General features: G+C 39.4%; 2 protein-coding genes across 4 annotated transcripts in view; both read left to right on the forward strand.

Annotated features, from left to right (window-relative positions):
- The window catches only part of fermt2 (FERM domain containing kindlin 2), a 36953-nt gene extending 32574 nt beyond the window's left edge, over window positions 1-4379 (forward strand). Inside the window, exons 13-16 of one of the 2 annotated variants that reach the window (XM_030770645.1) lie at window positions 1213-1233; window positions 1816-1940; window positions 2248-2389; window positions 3081-4379. In XM_030770645.1, the coding sequence (XP_030626505.1) occupies window positions 1213-1233; window positions 1816-1940; window positions 2248-2389; window positions 3081-3254 (462 nt within the window). In that variant the 3' untranslated portion in view covers window positions 3255-4379. The remainder of the gene's footprint in view (window positions 1-1212; window positions 1234-1815; window positions 1941-2247; window positions 2390-3080) is intronic. The other variant, XM_030770637.1, reaches the window with a different exon arrangement.
- Window positions 4380-12221: 7842 nt separating this feature from the next.
- Window positions 12222-15481, forward strand: part of stxbp6 (syntaxin binding protein 6 (amisyn)) — a 55115-nt gene continuing 51855 nt past the window's right edge. For both annotated transcript variants that reach the window (XM_030775097.1, XM_030775105.1), the window contains exon 1: window positions 12222-12473. The gene's annotated coding sequence lies outside the window, so the exon portion shown is untranslated. The remainder of the gene's footprint in view (window positions 12474-15481) is intronic.

The following is a 15481-nucleotide window of genomic DNA, read 5'->3' on the forward strand; positions in this document are numbered from 1 at the left end:
CGGACATGGGAGAGGGTTTGCGGGGGCAGTGGGGACGCTGAAAACAGGCGGGAAAACATCAGGAAACAGCTCTGCCTGGGAATGCTGGGGAGTGGTCTGGAAGTCTGGGAAAATTACTCCAGACATTCTCAGCTATGCATGAGAGATGCTGAATTTTGCTTTTTTTTTTTTTTCCCTCCCTTCCCCTTCATCCCATTTTTCCCTCTCTTCAAGCTGAACTTCCTCTCTCTGTAAACACTGGTTGGTTAATGTTTTAATCCCAGTGGACATTAATCAAGTTATAAATATCAGTGGGAGTCTACGCTAACTTTTTTTCAGTCCAACAACGTTTTACCGTAGGAAAAAGGAAATTTCAAAAGCACAATACTAACAAACACAGGGCTACAGTTTGTTTGTGATGTTTTTCTTTTGTATGTAGCACCACCTGGTGGATGACTTATGTCTTACAACTTCATGAGGACATACTTTTGTGTACTTTGCTGTGAAAGAAAAAAAAAAACTTGGATTACTTGTACAATTTATGCTACGCTTTTACGAATTCTCAGTCATATATCTGCCTCACAAAAACACTGGTTTATTTTCCATTCTTAAAAGATATTAGCTAGTCCCATGGATTTTGTGTTTCTCATCTTTCCTTTTGTGGAATTGAAGTAAACCTGACAAGGTTGTGTCAAAGGAGCTGGTCCATGTTACATCCAGCTGACTCAAAGATCTGAGCTTGAAATGTCCTAAAACACTTCTCTTTACAGTTATCCTTTCAGCATTTGCTTTGTTTTCATGGTGACTCTGTTGATGCTGAGAATGTGTATTTAGAACTCTTCAGTAAATGTCTGGTGCATTGCATAGAGGCGTCATGACACCGAAAAGTAATGTCGCAGGGAGTGCCTGTAATTAACGCTGAGGAGATGTGGAACTGCAGTGTTAATCATGCGGCGAGTGTCTTGACGAAAAGCTGCTTCCAAAGCCGGGCTTGTTTTCTACTGCTCTCCTTGTTCTATCTGCAGCCTGCTGCATGACCCTGACCCTTCTCCCGTTTGTTTTTGTTTGTTTGGTTTTTGCTGGTTTGTTTACAGCTCTGTGAATTACTTGCTGCTATGTTCATTTAAAGCTTGAATCCTCTGCTTATTTTGCGACCTTCTCACTTAGCTTCTCTCTCCTTTTTGTTTTGTTCTTTTTCTTTCTTCCTTTCTTTCGTTCCCTGCCCCTCCTCAGCCAGGCTATGTAAGAGACTTGGTAAGTGAATTTGTTTGTCCGTTGGTTGTCCTGTTTCTCCTGTGTACCGTGACTAACCTTTGTAACTTTAGGGTTGTGTAGATTGTAGAATAGTCCGAGATCAAAGATTGGCCAGCAACTCCCTAACAGACACCTATTATTGTATCTCTCTCTTAAAATGACTAACACTTTTCATTAAGAGACAAACTCATGGTGATGGTGATGGTTGCTTTAGTATGAGTTCTACCCATTTATCAAGAATGTGGAAAAATAAGACAAAGACACGACTCAGAAGGGTGTTTGTGTTGTGCTCCTGTACTGATTTGACATACTTTGGGCTGGACCTGTTACGGCTGAGCACCCTACTGTCTCACTGAAACATGAGAAGTTTCTCAACTCTCATCACCTTTTAGACACGTCTCCGGGGAAGAAAGAAGGGAAAATGGTTGCCAGGTTGTTACAGATGCTCTTGGGATCAGTCGGCTGGGGTGTCCAGGTGGCAGTTGGGGAAGGGATGACGGAGTGATCATGTGTGTGTTTGTGTAATTGTGTGTGTGTGTGTGTGAGTTGTGGGAGTGACTCTGTTTGTGTACCGTTCTGTAGATCTCAGCCCGGATCCTGGAGGCCCATCAGAACGTGGCTCAGATGAGTCTTATTGAGGCCAAGATGCGTTTCATCCAGGCATGGCAGTCGTTGCCAGAATTTGGAATAACTCACTTCCTCGCCAAGTGAGTCCTCTGTCTTCTCTTTGACTATCTGTTTTAATGCATTTTCCAGTCCTTAAACGCTCCAACACCCATCACAGCTCCATCAGTGAGAACTTCAACACTGTGTTCAAGGCTGTTTTGAAACTATGAGTATTTCGGTATTTCTATAAGAATACTCTTTGAGTTGCACAAATTTGATAAAAAATTTCACATTATATGAACTTTATATAGAATCCCTTATAGTTCTGGTTTTGTGTTGTCATTGTAAGTCAGACAGTATCAAGCTGCGATTCATTAGATGCGTTTTCTGTCTTTTTTTCCGTCTCAGGTTCCAAGGAGGAAAGAAAGACGAGTTGATCGGGATCACCTACAACCGTTTGATCCGCGTGGATGCTCATACGAGAGATGCTATCAAAACCTGGAGGTTCAGCAACATGAAGCAATGGAACGTCAATTGGGAAATCAAGATGGTATGATGCTCTTGGAACAGCTGTCATGGTGACATTTCTTCATTTAGACTGCCTCAGTCAGACACACTTGGGACTGTTTTGCATGTTTGAGTGGAAATTAAAAAAAAAAAAAAATGCAGTTCGGATGTACTTGAATGCAGTTTTGAGAAGTCAAATTCAAACATTTTAAATGTAATCATTTAAATAAACTGCTGTTATACAGATTTGTATGTGGAAGCTCTAAAGTAATCGTATTTTAATGTTGTAAAGTTAAATAATAAAGAATTTATATTGAAATCAGTCCAGCCATTACGGTAATATTTGGGGTCAAACTGATGTTAAATTAAATTTCTGGCAACATTTAGGTCAGTTGTTAATTCTAAAGTGTACTTCATTTGAGGTCACAACACAGCAGTGGACAAGGGTTACAGCAGAAACTCAGCATCCCATTTCATGCTGTGTAATGTGCAACAATATTTATTTGCAATGTCCATGACAAATTCCATTTTTAAATACTTATTAATCGCAGATATCGCCTCTCTTGGTTGTGGAATTTCTTTGAATGTCATCAAACTGAATCCACTTTCATATTAATCTCAGTGTTGACTTCAACCTTTAGATGTGTTCATATCTCAGATCTGAGACTAAACTTTGACCAAGAACCAACTAACATGTCTGCATCCCTCACAAAAACCCTCTTGTCTGTCGTTAGGTGACGGTCGAGTTTGCCGATGAACCCAGTTTGTCGTTCATCTGTGCGGAGGTGGACTGCAAGGTGGTGCACGAGTTCATCGGGGGCTACATCTTCCTGTCCACGCGTGCCAAGGACCAGAACGAGTCTCTCGACGAAGAAATGTTCTACAAGCTGACTAGCGGATGGGTGTGAGCACACACTCCTCCCAACACCAGTGGGACAGAGGGAGGGCAGGGGGAGAGGAGAGAAGGGTGAAGCGGTTGGGGGGGGGGGGCGGTGTTTGTCTTTTTTCCCCCCATTTTCTTGTCTTTATTTTTCAGCCATGCCAAGAGTCTGACGTGGCACGCTAGGATTGTTTTGGAAGCTGACACTATTTGCAAAATGACTTGTTTTTTTTCTTTGTTATTGCTGACAAATGCATTTAGAACACTAATTAGTCCAGACTGACTTCTGCAAACGAGGTTCACGCTTCTCCACCTGAGGCTTGTCCGAGAATGTTTCATGAAACACACAACACAACTACTTTAATGGGCGGCAGTCCTGCCTGTCGCTTTCCCAGAATGCTCTGGGGCCAATGACATAGGGACGTCTATCGCCCCGTTCTCTTTGTCAGTAGAATCCATGTAATGTTAAAAACAAAACAACAAAAAAAACCCACAGTGTGACCTTCCACCGTGCATGACTATAGTCAAGCTTTTCTCACCAAGAGCATCCAGTTATTTATTCATCACTCACAATTGTTACATTTCTTTCTGTCATTTTTTTGGGGGGGGGGGGGCATTGGGGATGAGGGTAGGGGGGCTGTGTTCTGGCTCTCTTGGTGCTCATATGCGTTGTCGATTCTGTGTCATTTTTTCCGTGCCTCTTCACTGTGATTGACTACGAGTGTCATGCTGCCTTTGATTAGACCTGTCCCAGACGATACCATCGCCATGTGAATTAGAAATACACATGCTCCTTTAGTGTTTAGCACCAACCTAACCCAGGGAATCTTGGCAACACATGTAATGTTGCTACACCAGAGAGACGAGAAAGCAGTGGAAGGCTAGAGCTGCACAGTTTGTCAAGCAGGCAATACAATCACTGTGAGAAGTTGGTTGTATAGAACACAAACAACAACAACAGCAACGATGAAAAAAAAAACCAGAATACTACTTTTTATTTTCATCAGTCCAAATGAAGTATGGTGAAAGCACTTGAATGAAGGTCCCTACATGAAATAAGCTGTAGTTTAGAGGCATTTTGTTGTTTGACTGTGTACTCTATGGCAAGGATGTTTTTTGTAATTCGATGTAGACAAACGTAAAATATTACAAAAAAAAAAAAATATATGACTACATATAGAGCGCAACAATCAGATACATTGAAGCGGCTGGATCAGCTCTGATTTTCTGTCTTCTCGACATACATGAAGTTCCCAATAGAATCTTTGTCATTTGAAATGCATTTGGTGGTATTGCGAAATGTCTTTTTTTTTTTTTTTTTGTATGCAGAGGTAACAAGCAGTCCTGTCTGTGAGATCCTCTGGTCTTTTTTTTTTTTTGGAAATGTTGAAGAATAGTTACAGCTGTCTTTGCTGAAATACACCCACACTAAGCGCTGTTAAGAAACGGCAAGCAAGCGTTTTCCATTTCTCAGTGCCGCCTGCTATTTAACTGTCACTCTTGATCGTAAACCATATAGTATTACTCCAAAAAAAAAACATTTTATTGTTATGCACCAGCAATAGGTCACAGAGTTTTAAAAGAAATAAAAATGCAACTTCAATTTTTTTTTTTTTTGGTCTCAGTATGAAGGAATGCTAAATGAAGTATTAGTTTTTTTTGTAACTAATGTAAAAACACAGGTTTTATAGAATTGTACAGTTGTTTTGTCGCTGCTTTTTCCTGTCTTTTTGTGGAAGGGTGTTTTTTTTCCCCAGAAGAGAAGGAAAAAAGCCATTTTTCAGCATTGTGTGGTATGAAAATTTGTGTCTGCCAATGTTAAGGTCTTATTGAGTTTTTAAGATTAAAGGTATATATAAATATATATGAGGAGATAAAAAAAAATGTCTCAGACTCCAGGTTTGAAGAAATTAAAAATTTAAATTGAGACATTGTGTATTTTCTTATTCTAAAACATTGATGAGAAGGGCTTTTACAATTTTTTTTTTTTTTGTTTTATTCATTTCTGATTTCTCTGTGCCTAAAGCATATGTATATCCGGTGTCATTTATGTATGCTGCATTTGTGCATTTGCCAAGTTTTTGTTTTAATTCAATTTTTACACTATCAGAAGTTTCCAGCAAAAAAAATGTATTTCATATTTTGTTCGGTGCCTTTATGTTTCATGCATATCACTACATGCCTGCGTTTAGCTTTTTGTTTGTTTGTTTTTTCCTCTTCATAAACATGGTTTTAGAACCAATCTGTCTTTTTATGAAGAAGATTCTTCAGATCCTGGAGTTTGAGACAAGTTGCCATAAACAAAATGAAGTAAAACTAAAGCTAGCTTAGCCTTGTTTTGTTTTTTTTCTTTCCCCAACCTTTTTTTTTTTTTGCCTCAGATGTCTAGAATGGCAGTGCATGGCCTGCTGTTTTAGACTGTAAAAATGCATTTATTTTAAAAAAATAAAAAATAATTTTTATTTAAACTACTGTGAGGATAGTGTTTCTGTCCAGTTTTATGTGTGTGTGTGTGTGTGTGTGTGTGTGTGTGTGTGTGTGTGTGTGTGTGTGTGTGCGCACTGCAGTTGCTGCAGTGATTGTGTTCTCCCTGAAATGCAATTCTTCTCAGCCAGCAGCAGAGGGCAATAATACCAAACATTGCTCTTCACTATATGAGATGATGATTGAACTTTTCCCAAGGCCTCTAAGACTGAAGTCCTTTTGAGCTGGAGTGGCAGATTGCAGGCAGGCGAGCTGAGAGCCCAGTGACGTCACTGGCTCAGCCGAAGTTCTGGGCTCACACAGCGCTCTGTATAACTGGCACTACCTTGCCTGTGGAGATCACACCGGTAGGTGGAGATCTGAGGGAGTGGAAATATTTCTTGTCACTTGGTGTCCACAGGGTAAAGGCACCATGCAGTTTCCAAAATTCATCTGTGAAGGGCAGGCAATCTCACAGTCAGGTTCACCGGTTTTTGCGTCGTTTAAGCATTTGAATTTTTACCTCTAGTAATTTTATTGGTGTCTGTTTTATTCAGGCTGTGACAGTTTCAATATGCTAAAATTCTTTATGGCGTAAAAGAACAGGTTTATAGAAGCCAGATGTGAGTCTCATTGCCATTTTTCCTGGTATAAGTGCTGTTGGGATATTGAAATTCAGCTTTCGATGCCAGTAGAATGTGTCAGGTAAAGACACTTTGAGTAACCTCCTGTTGATGCCATACAGTTTAGTGTGCAAGCGTATGAAGAACTGTGGAAAAGATGATTCTGTCCTCCCTCTTAACACTGACTGCCTGATCATTCTGGAACTGTATCTGCAACACTGCTGTCATTCAAAGTTTTACGAAGGAGTGATTCTAGTAATTTAAACAAATTAGACGTATACATTATTTTTGTCCTTATTTGACATTAGTGTCATCATTAATAGTTGAAGCGTAGGGAAGGTTTGGAGTCACTGGAGGCCAGTGGTTTTGGGTAGGAAATAAGTGGGTCATTGTGCATCAGGTTGAATTTAAGTGTGAGAGTTGATGGGTTCATTGTCCCTCCCTGTCCTGCTTACATGTACAAGTTTGTTGTCTGTTGGGAATAGCTCTATTGTCCGTGAGACCGAGAATGGAAATCACTGTCCTCCACTATTGACGATATCGTTTCATGTCACGTAAGTCCTGTAACCCTCAGCAGAGGAAAAAAAGTTGGAAGCCATCCACCTTGAACAAAATTGATTAGAAAACACTCGTCTAACCTTCCAGAACAATCTGCGAGAAACATCACGTCACATTGTCTATTCATACAGATTTTTTTTTTCAAGTCATGAACGTGAAGATGCAAGCCTTGCCTCTTGTTAAATTATGGAATTATGGTGTGATCAGGAGAATAAGCCATCCAGAGCTAAACAGATGTAGGATTTTTGATGATGCTAAACGCATTTCATGAAACATTCATTATATTAAAGGCTCATCAATCTTACTGTAATGTGAAAAAGAACAGATTCTATTAGAGTGGATTTTGAGTCCCAAACCTGAATACTTCACACTTCCTCTGATGAATTGTTTGACCTGGTTAAGCATCAAAAAGAGCATTTCCTAAAGATCATAAGAATTGCACTGGACCTTTGAATGCTTTGGATTGATCTTCTTCACCAGCGAAGAGTGTTTTGTTTGTGAAGAGCTTACAAGCTCTCTCACAAAGACACATCCTCTCTCCCCAAAAGTATAACCTTTTGTGTTTTGGGGATATTCAAATAATCCATTGATGGTGATGACAGCAGGGTAAAGCCCCAATCTTTCCGACTTGGCCTCTTCTATGTGTGATCGTCATTGCCTGAGTTCAGTGTCTTCTGAGTCTGGCGCTGTGTTGTTTACATCCCCCCAAGAATGGCTACTGAAGCCAAGAGTATTTGGCAGAAAACACTATTTTTTTTTTTCAACCGTCTATTGGAAAATTGAATATAACACATCAGGGTCCAATAACCGAGGCAATAAACAGACTTGAAATTAAAAGCACACTCTTCTAGCTAATTAACAGAATATTTATGGATGCAACAGAAATGATTAAAAATGGAAAAAAAGGCCTATAGGGTTGAGAATGTCTTGGCTAAAAAAACCTGTATTTGTTATGATACTGAGGTGCGCTCTCTCTTTCTCTCTCTCCCCCCATGATGTCTGTTCCATGTAAGACTACTGGGTCTCAGCTGGTTTAAAAGCTCAATTAAGTCATACATTAACCCTGTCACCACTTAGACTATTACTCTTCCCAAACACCACAAATCAACCATTTCAACCTTTCACCCTCCAGGACTGTTCCCGTACTGACCTTCCCTAATGACGGCCCTGTCGCCTGATGTCCTCAACATGTGTCCCTTGTGTGAGCTTGACACAGATGGAAATAAAGGTCTGGAGAAGATGAGGTCTTGACACACACCTTTTTAAAGGGGATGAACCATGACTGTCAGCTGAGCCTGTGGCTTTTCTCTTCATTTTCCAAACGTAACATGTACATATTCTTCTAATACGTAAAACCTGAAAGATCTGCACTCCATAAAATCTGCATATGGTTAAAAGATTTCATTTTGCCTCACTCAATATCTGTAGTAAAGTATTCTTTGGCATTAGATTTCTTATAGACTGCGTTCTCTTTTTCTGTCTCTCTCTCCCTCAAATAAGACGGGTTTGTTAGTCAAAGCACTTCCACCCGCTGGTGAAATTGTTACAGATATTAGGATTAGTGGCAGGTCTTCAGCAGTGTCAGGGGAGCGACTGAAACTCCTTTAGCTTGGGGCTGTTATGGAAACATATCTTCTTTGACTCATTCTGCCTAGGAGACACGGGCGTTCAGTTGATGGAGACTAACATGAACATAAATCCACTGAGAAACAGAGTTTGAGCCAGGACAGAGAGCCATGCAAATGTGCAAATGGGGCACATCACTTTATATTCATTCTACAGGCATAGCTATGACATCGGATCACGTTGTATGTTTAATCATCTTGTTTTCTCAGGACTGTGTTGAAGAGGAAAGAGAAACACTTTTATCAAAGACAACCTTGGGAATATTTAGTTATATCAGAATGTTTAGAGGCTTTTATTTATTTATTTTTTTGCATTTTTTCCCCTCCGTTTAGATATTCACTGTGTAAGATTGCCTTCTCAACTATTTCTGTCCTAAATTGCATCATTCTCTGCCATACAGATCATTTTGTAAATCACAGTAGAAGCTTTGTATTGATAATCAGATTAGCAAGAGACTGCAGGGGCTGAAATGAGAGCAATTCAAATCTCTCAGAGTTGAATCCATAGCCACCGTCTTGAGAGAACGAATGTAAGTGCTACTTTGCAGAGAGATATAATCTACTATTCACTGTGTATTTTTTCTTTAAAAAAAGATGTAACTTTGAAGAGAAACACAAATCTTTACTAAGACTTAAGGTAACCTTCCATTGCCTTTCAACTGGCCAGGGACTTGGTATAGGCTATATCAGACCCTCTGTGCAATAAAGACTGAATTGAACTTTGGGGGGACAGAATTGGATCCTCAGCTCTCCAGAATACCCAAGGGCGACAGATCATCGATTGGGCTAAATTAGCGAGCTCTGAAGGTTATCTGACAGCAAAACAATAAAGGAAGAGAACCAAGTGAGTTACCGCCCATGAAGGCTAAGTGAACCTCATCAAAGAGAATGAAAAAGGGAAATCTTTTAAATTTTAAAGTGAACCTTGGACAATCAGGAGTGTTCAAAGGACAGTTTTTTTAAGGACATTGAGATGACTTTTTTTTTTTGCAAATGGACAATACCAGGTATTCTTCTCAAAGGTGTTCCAGATTAGATAACTGGCAGTTCACTGACCAGTCTACTTAACATTCACAGGAACATAACATACGCTTTCACAGTATCGTTCTTGTCTGTAAAGCAATGAATATGCTTTTTTCCCCTCCAGTTTGAAGCATTGCTAATTTGGTAAATAGCCGATGAATGAGAAATATGAGAGTAAAATAATGCAACTTTTAATCCTGTTTGTGACACCATTATTTTCTGTCTTGGTTTGTTGATTCCTCACCTCAGTCTTTCAGCCTGAATCCTGATTCAAACCGGCTCACTTTTACTTTCAGGTTAGGAAGAGGAGTAAAGGAAACATATTTGTTATTTTTCTGAACAATGCAGAACACAGAATGTGTAAAATGTTGCTCATCTAGTTTTCGTTCACTTATAAGGATGTAAAAAGAACAAAAAGGCAAACAAAAGAAACACCTTTAAGATCGTGAACCATGCATTTCCTCATTCTGACTGTTGCATTTTGCTGTGGTTTGTAGTTCTGATGAATGAGATTTTGTAAGTACACATTCCAGTCAAATCTGACTGCAAATTTGCTATGACAAACCACAAGATAGTTTCTGTGGTGATGTCTTGAAGTCTTTCTTCATTGTCAAAAAGGATATCGTGGGAGGTTTCAAACGTTTCAATCTTTTACCGCTGTCAGATAAGATGGTTTCATATTTCAAGATTCTTTAGGAAATATGACCTTGACCTGAGAATAGCTCTTTTTTCTTTTTACTTTTTGGCTCTGCTACTGAACTGGGATGTACCGAATGCATGCCACAACAGAATATGATTACTCCGTGTGAAATATAGTGCATTTTATTGCAGGAATGCTTGATTATGTAAAAAAAAAAAATCAATTGTTCTTCTGCATAAAAACACAGTGTACTATGAATTAAAAAAAGAGCTCTTAACACAGCTGACACAACTGATCTGTGATGGTCTGTTAGAACGAATAGCAAACCTTACAAATCATACAAAATCTTATAGATCTTGCAAATGAAAGATTCCAAGACATAGAGAAAAAAGGTCATACCTAAATATATATATGTGTGTATATATATATATATATATATACACACACACATATATATTGAGGTATGACCTTTTTTTCTCATATATATTCACATATTATTCTCCAGTTAAAGGAAATGGCATGCACATTAAAGTAGATGTGGTATTATTTTCTTCAGCTTCCTTTAGGCCGAGACAGCTGACACACAAGGTGTTTACACACCTTGGCAATGCATTAACAATCTAAAAGTCAGAGAGCACTTTGGGTTCAGTGACATTAAAAGAGTCATAAAAAATTTTGTGCATTGATACCAGTTAATTTTCAAACTCAGTAGACATTTTTCAGTAGTCACATTAAAACTGATCATTTGTTTATGATGCAGTGGCACTGGACTTGGAAAATAACTACCATTTCCCACTGAACGGCAATAAGTTTTGCCATTTCTTCTAAAGTGTTTATGGGTAGGATTTAGGTCATAACAGCTGCTTTGAGATTAGCCTACAAGTATAACTTCTACCAGGAGGATTTGTTCAGGGCAAGGAGGGGTATAAGGATTTTGTGGAGCCATCTAGAGGTGAGAGGAGTAATGCAGGGAAGTTTCGTGTGTGCATGTGTATGAGAATTAGGAGAGGGAAATGCTGGCGGGATACTACTTACCCTCTGTTCCATAGAGACCCCCCCCCCCCAATTCTCTGCTGATGTAATGTGGGGAGGAAGTTCTTTCTGTCCATAGTTGTGGGAGGGTGACTCCAAGTTCTCACACACACAGACACACAGCCCCAAACGGTTTGTTTTTCTGAATTTCACTGTTGATAAAAAATGAACCACAGCTCATACAATAAAACTTAAATGACCACAACCGTTCCTCAGTTTTCATGACTGCATTTTTTAAATTACCAAAATAATAAACTAAACTATTTTTTAGCCTCAAATTCTTTTATTTGGAACATAAACTTACTTGATTACGTGTCGTTCTTTCTTCACCTCAAATTTCCTCTTACCTCGAGCTTCAAAAATGATCACTGGACTTCCTGTTTCTCTTGTCCTCTTTCTCAGTCAGTCAAAAGAAGAAGCATTTTAATCCAAAGCCATGCTGCTTGCGTTGGTGACTTTGGAGAAAAAAATCTGTTCTTTGAATAAATGACTAGTGTCACCTTGCCAGAAATAATCAGCAACTTCATTTGGTTATCTGAAACCTGTAAAAGCCTGTTGACTTACATGCACACAGTCTGCAGATACATCTTATCACATATGTTACTGCAGTTCAGTAATGGTGTCATTTGTCTTGACGCTCCCTGTACCATGGGGACAAACAAACCAATGAAAATTAATTTTGGGGAGATCCGGTGCTGATAGTTCTATCTCTCCGCTGAAAGGTGTACTAGGGGAGCGGCTTTCACTGAAGGATGCAATGGTGCGTGAGACTTAAATTTAATCACCGCGGTAACTTTGCAGAACCATTGATTTAGAATGCAGGGTCACTCGTAATCATGGTAAAAAGAAAGACACTTCTTCTTTGCTTAATTACATATTAGCACTCTTAGGAGTGCAGTACTGGAGGTGTTGTTTTATGAGTCCAATAAGAAGTCGCAGCGTTTACTCCACGTGACTGGCGCCTCCGCGAAGTCAAAGAGTAGCGGGGATATTTCCATCTCTTTTTTCCATAGAGACTGCGTTTGTGGCAAGCTGTGAACCACCTGGCTCAAGAGGCGAGAACTCGAACCGTTAGAGGAGAAAAGCCAAGCTCTGACTGACTTAGACGTCTCTGTTTCGTGGCTTCGCGAAGTATCGCTTTTGCGATATGCGAAATGCTATCGTTCAGTTGTAGATAACAGTATCAATTTAGATCTGAAAGTTGGTGGACTGCAGTTAACAAGTCACATCTGGCTAAAATATAAAGCTACACGTGGAGCGAAAGACAGCCGTTCCAGAAAGTGGTAAGTGCCTTCATTGTATGACAGTCTTCCCCAACTTCTTGTTCTGCTACAGAAAGGCATGTTTTGTTTTTATTTATTCATTTTTAAAGGTTGCTAAGCTTATGGTATGTTGACGTAGTAAACAGAATTTGTTGTTTAAGGTACTTCCCCGTTGGCACTCAAGCACTTACTGGTGGGTACCTATTTTTGAGATTAGTCCAACATAAGGTAGCACTGAAAACATATAATTGAAAATGTGCATATGACTTTGACCGGCAGCGTCTTTGTTATCTGATTGAAATATAAGGAAATTGTAGACGCATGCTTACGTGGTTAAAAACAAATAGGTGCCCCTCACGAGTGCGTTCGAACTCGACAGACAGTGACGAGACCTTCACAGAATTTTCCCTCTCTGTCGTGTAATACATTGTATAATATTAAAATAAGTCATTTAATGTAATTTGAGTGTTCATTATAGCATGTAAAACACCATAGACTGCAGTACTCCTCCTCCCAGTTTTGAAGTTGTCACTTCTGCGGATGTCTGGTGACTGACCACAACCATGCAAACGGTTGCTGTTTGTAAATGCTTCCTCTACACTTGAATATTCTGCCGAGGGAAGCATGGTTGCTTTACAAAATATGAAACAGCATATTTAAAGGACTTTTCGTTTTTAAACTTTTCGTTTAATAAAGTACGTCCAATGCATGTCAGGTATGCTACAAACGGTTGAGAACTGCCTTAGAGATTTTTTTTTCAACATTTCAAGAGAATCAGCAAAAAATCAACACTATTCAAAAGCCATTTATAAGAAAAATTGTACATTTGCAAGATAGTTACATAAGAAATTGTCCTAGAATGCTGTAAGATGTAGCAACTGTAATAATACAGTCTTTATTCTGCTCTGATTACATGTCCTGATTAGTATGTATAATGTTGCTCGAGTCAAGCAAATGTGCTCTTAATATAAGGAAAGACCACTGTGTTTTGTTTCTAAATAAAGTCAAGGTTCTTCGTGGCCTGAAGCACAAAGTCTCATTGATGCCTATGTTTTATATACCAGAAAGACACTATTTACATAAGGTGGGTGGCAGTACTAAACTAGGGCAGCCAATTCTTTTGTTTCTATTCATTTATTCAGAAAAGTTCATTGTACATACATGCAGGCTCCTCTGGCAAATATGATGTTTGTTCTCTAACCACAATGATGGTTTCAAAAAATATAAAGGACATACTACAATCCTGAATGACTACTGTTCAGTTGGTTCATACTACTGAATTTTGTGAAGACTGTATAATACCGTTCTGTAAACACTCAGCAGGATGAAACAATAAATGATCTGTTTAAAGAGCCATGTTTGTTCTTGGACGCACTGTGTGTATAGCAGTCCCTTGAATACTGTTAACAAGGAATTTATTGGATTCATTGTTCCTCCAAGGTAAAAAAAAAAAAAAAAATCTGCAATTAGATCATCATGCTGGGCTAATGTGTTGATTTGCTTCATTGCCTCACTGCTCTGGTGAACTGTTCAGCTAATGGGACACATTAAGTTCATTGTTTGCAGTACTTAATTTTCCCTAGAAACAGTGTCCTTTATGCCCTGGAAAGAGTAAGAGAGAGCAGGATTTCATTTATCACATCTTCTGTTTTAGAACCAAATCTAATCATATTTGGTTCTAAGATGTTATTTATAAGCAATTTTTTTTGCCTTACATTTTTGGAGGAATTCTTCAGAGGCTCGTGCAGACATCATTTAAAAGTCTGGAGAGTGAAGACTTTTAGCAAGACAGTAGAGCGTCTCTGGCATCACATTGTTTTCTTAATTACAGAGACGGAGGTGGTTTCCATTAAGAGTATGTGCTTCTTGTTCATTGTCACAGCAAACAGCTAAGCCATAAAGACTTTCCATTTTTCCCCAAACATGCTTATAAAAAAATACATAGAAATGTCATGAGGGAGGAGTTTAGTATCCTCAGTGGCCCGTACAATGGCGAGAGTGGAATGAAAAACAAGCTAAGAGTTTCCACTGTTTTGACATTTGGAAAGTAGAGTCCCATATTGCTGTTGCGCTACTCAAATGACATCAGGAGTCATTATAGCCAAGAAAATGTTTGCACACACAAACAACACTCTCTCTCTCTCTCTCTCTCTCTCTCTCTCTCTCTCTCTCTCTCTCTCTCTCTCTCTCTCTCTCTCTCTCTCTCTCACTCACATACATACATACACACACACTTTCTCGCACATACATTCACAAAGCAGCATAGGACTGTAATGTGACCTAAAATAAGTTTGTCTTTTTTTCCCACTTCTGTTAATCTGTCTGACCTTTAAAACATTTTTTTTATTATTCCCATGTAGCTGTTCTGAAGCTCTCTGGAAGTTTCTCGTCTCAGCAGGTTAATGTTGAGCGAGCTCTGCTGTAAAGCAACATGAATTTATTTGGCCGTGTCCTGCTCCGTGGTGATTCATTGCAGACTCCTGGATTCTTGGCAAACACTCACCTGCTGCTGAGTCAGCCGCCTCAGCCACTGCCTCCTTTTATTTTGTGTGTACACACACTGTTAGATATGCCATTACTAAATGTGCAGCACCCCCCCCCCCCCCCTATTTAATTTGTAAAGGAATCACATTTTCTGGGCTCAGTCTAAAGCGCCCTGGATGCGGTAACTGATGGGGATGTTTAGGATGCCGGTGCTGAAATGTCTGTCTGCTTCTGATGTCTACGTCTTTGAGCTCTCTTGAATAAATTCTACTCATTCACAAGCTGTTTTTACCGTGCTAAGTTATCCTGACTGTATATCAGAGTGCTTCCCAATTCTGCTTTTGAAAGCCCACGGAACTATGGGTTTTAGGTCTGTCCGTACTGTAGCACACCTGATTTGACTAATCAGCTTCAATCCCTGATTAGAGCAGGAAAAGACCTAAAATGGACTTGGCTACAGACCTTCAGTTGCAGGATGGGGAAACACAGGTGTATCAGATCTCTCAGTACTGTGATTCGTGGGTAAATCCCTGTATAGCAAGGTT

This window comes from Chanos chanos, chromosome 1, assembly GCF_902362185.1.
Source record: "Chanos chanos chromosome 1, fChaCha1.1, whole genome shotgun sequence".
NCBI lineage: Eukaryota > Metazoa > Chordata > Actinopteri > Gonorynchiformes > Chanidae > Chanos > Chanos chanos.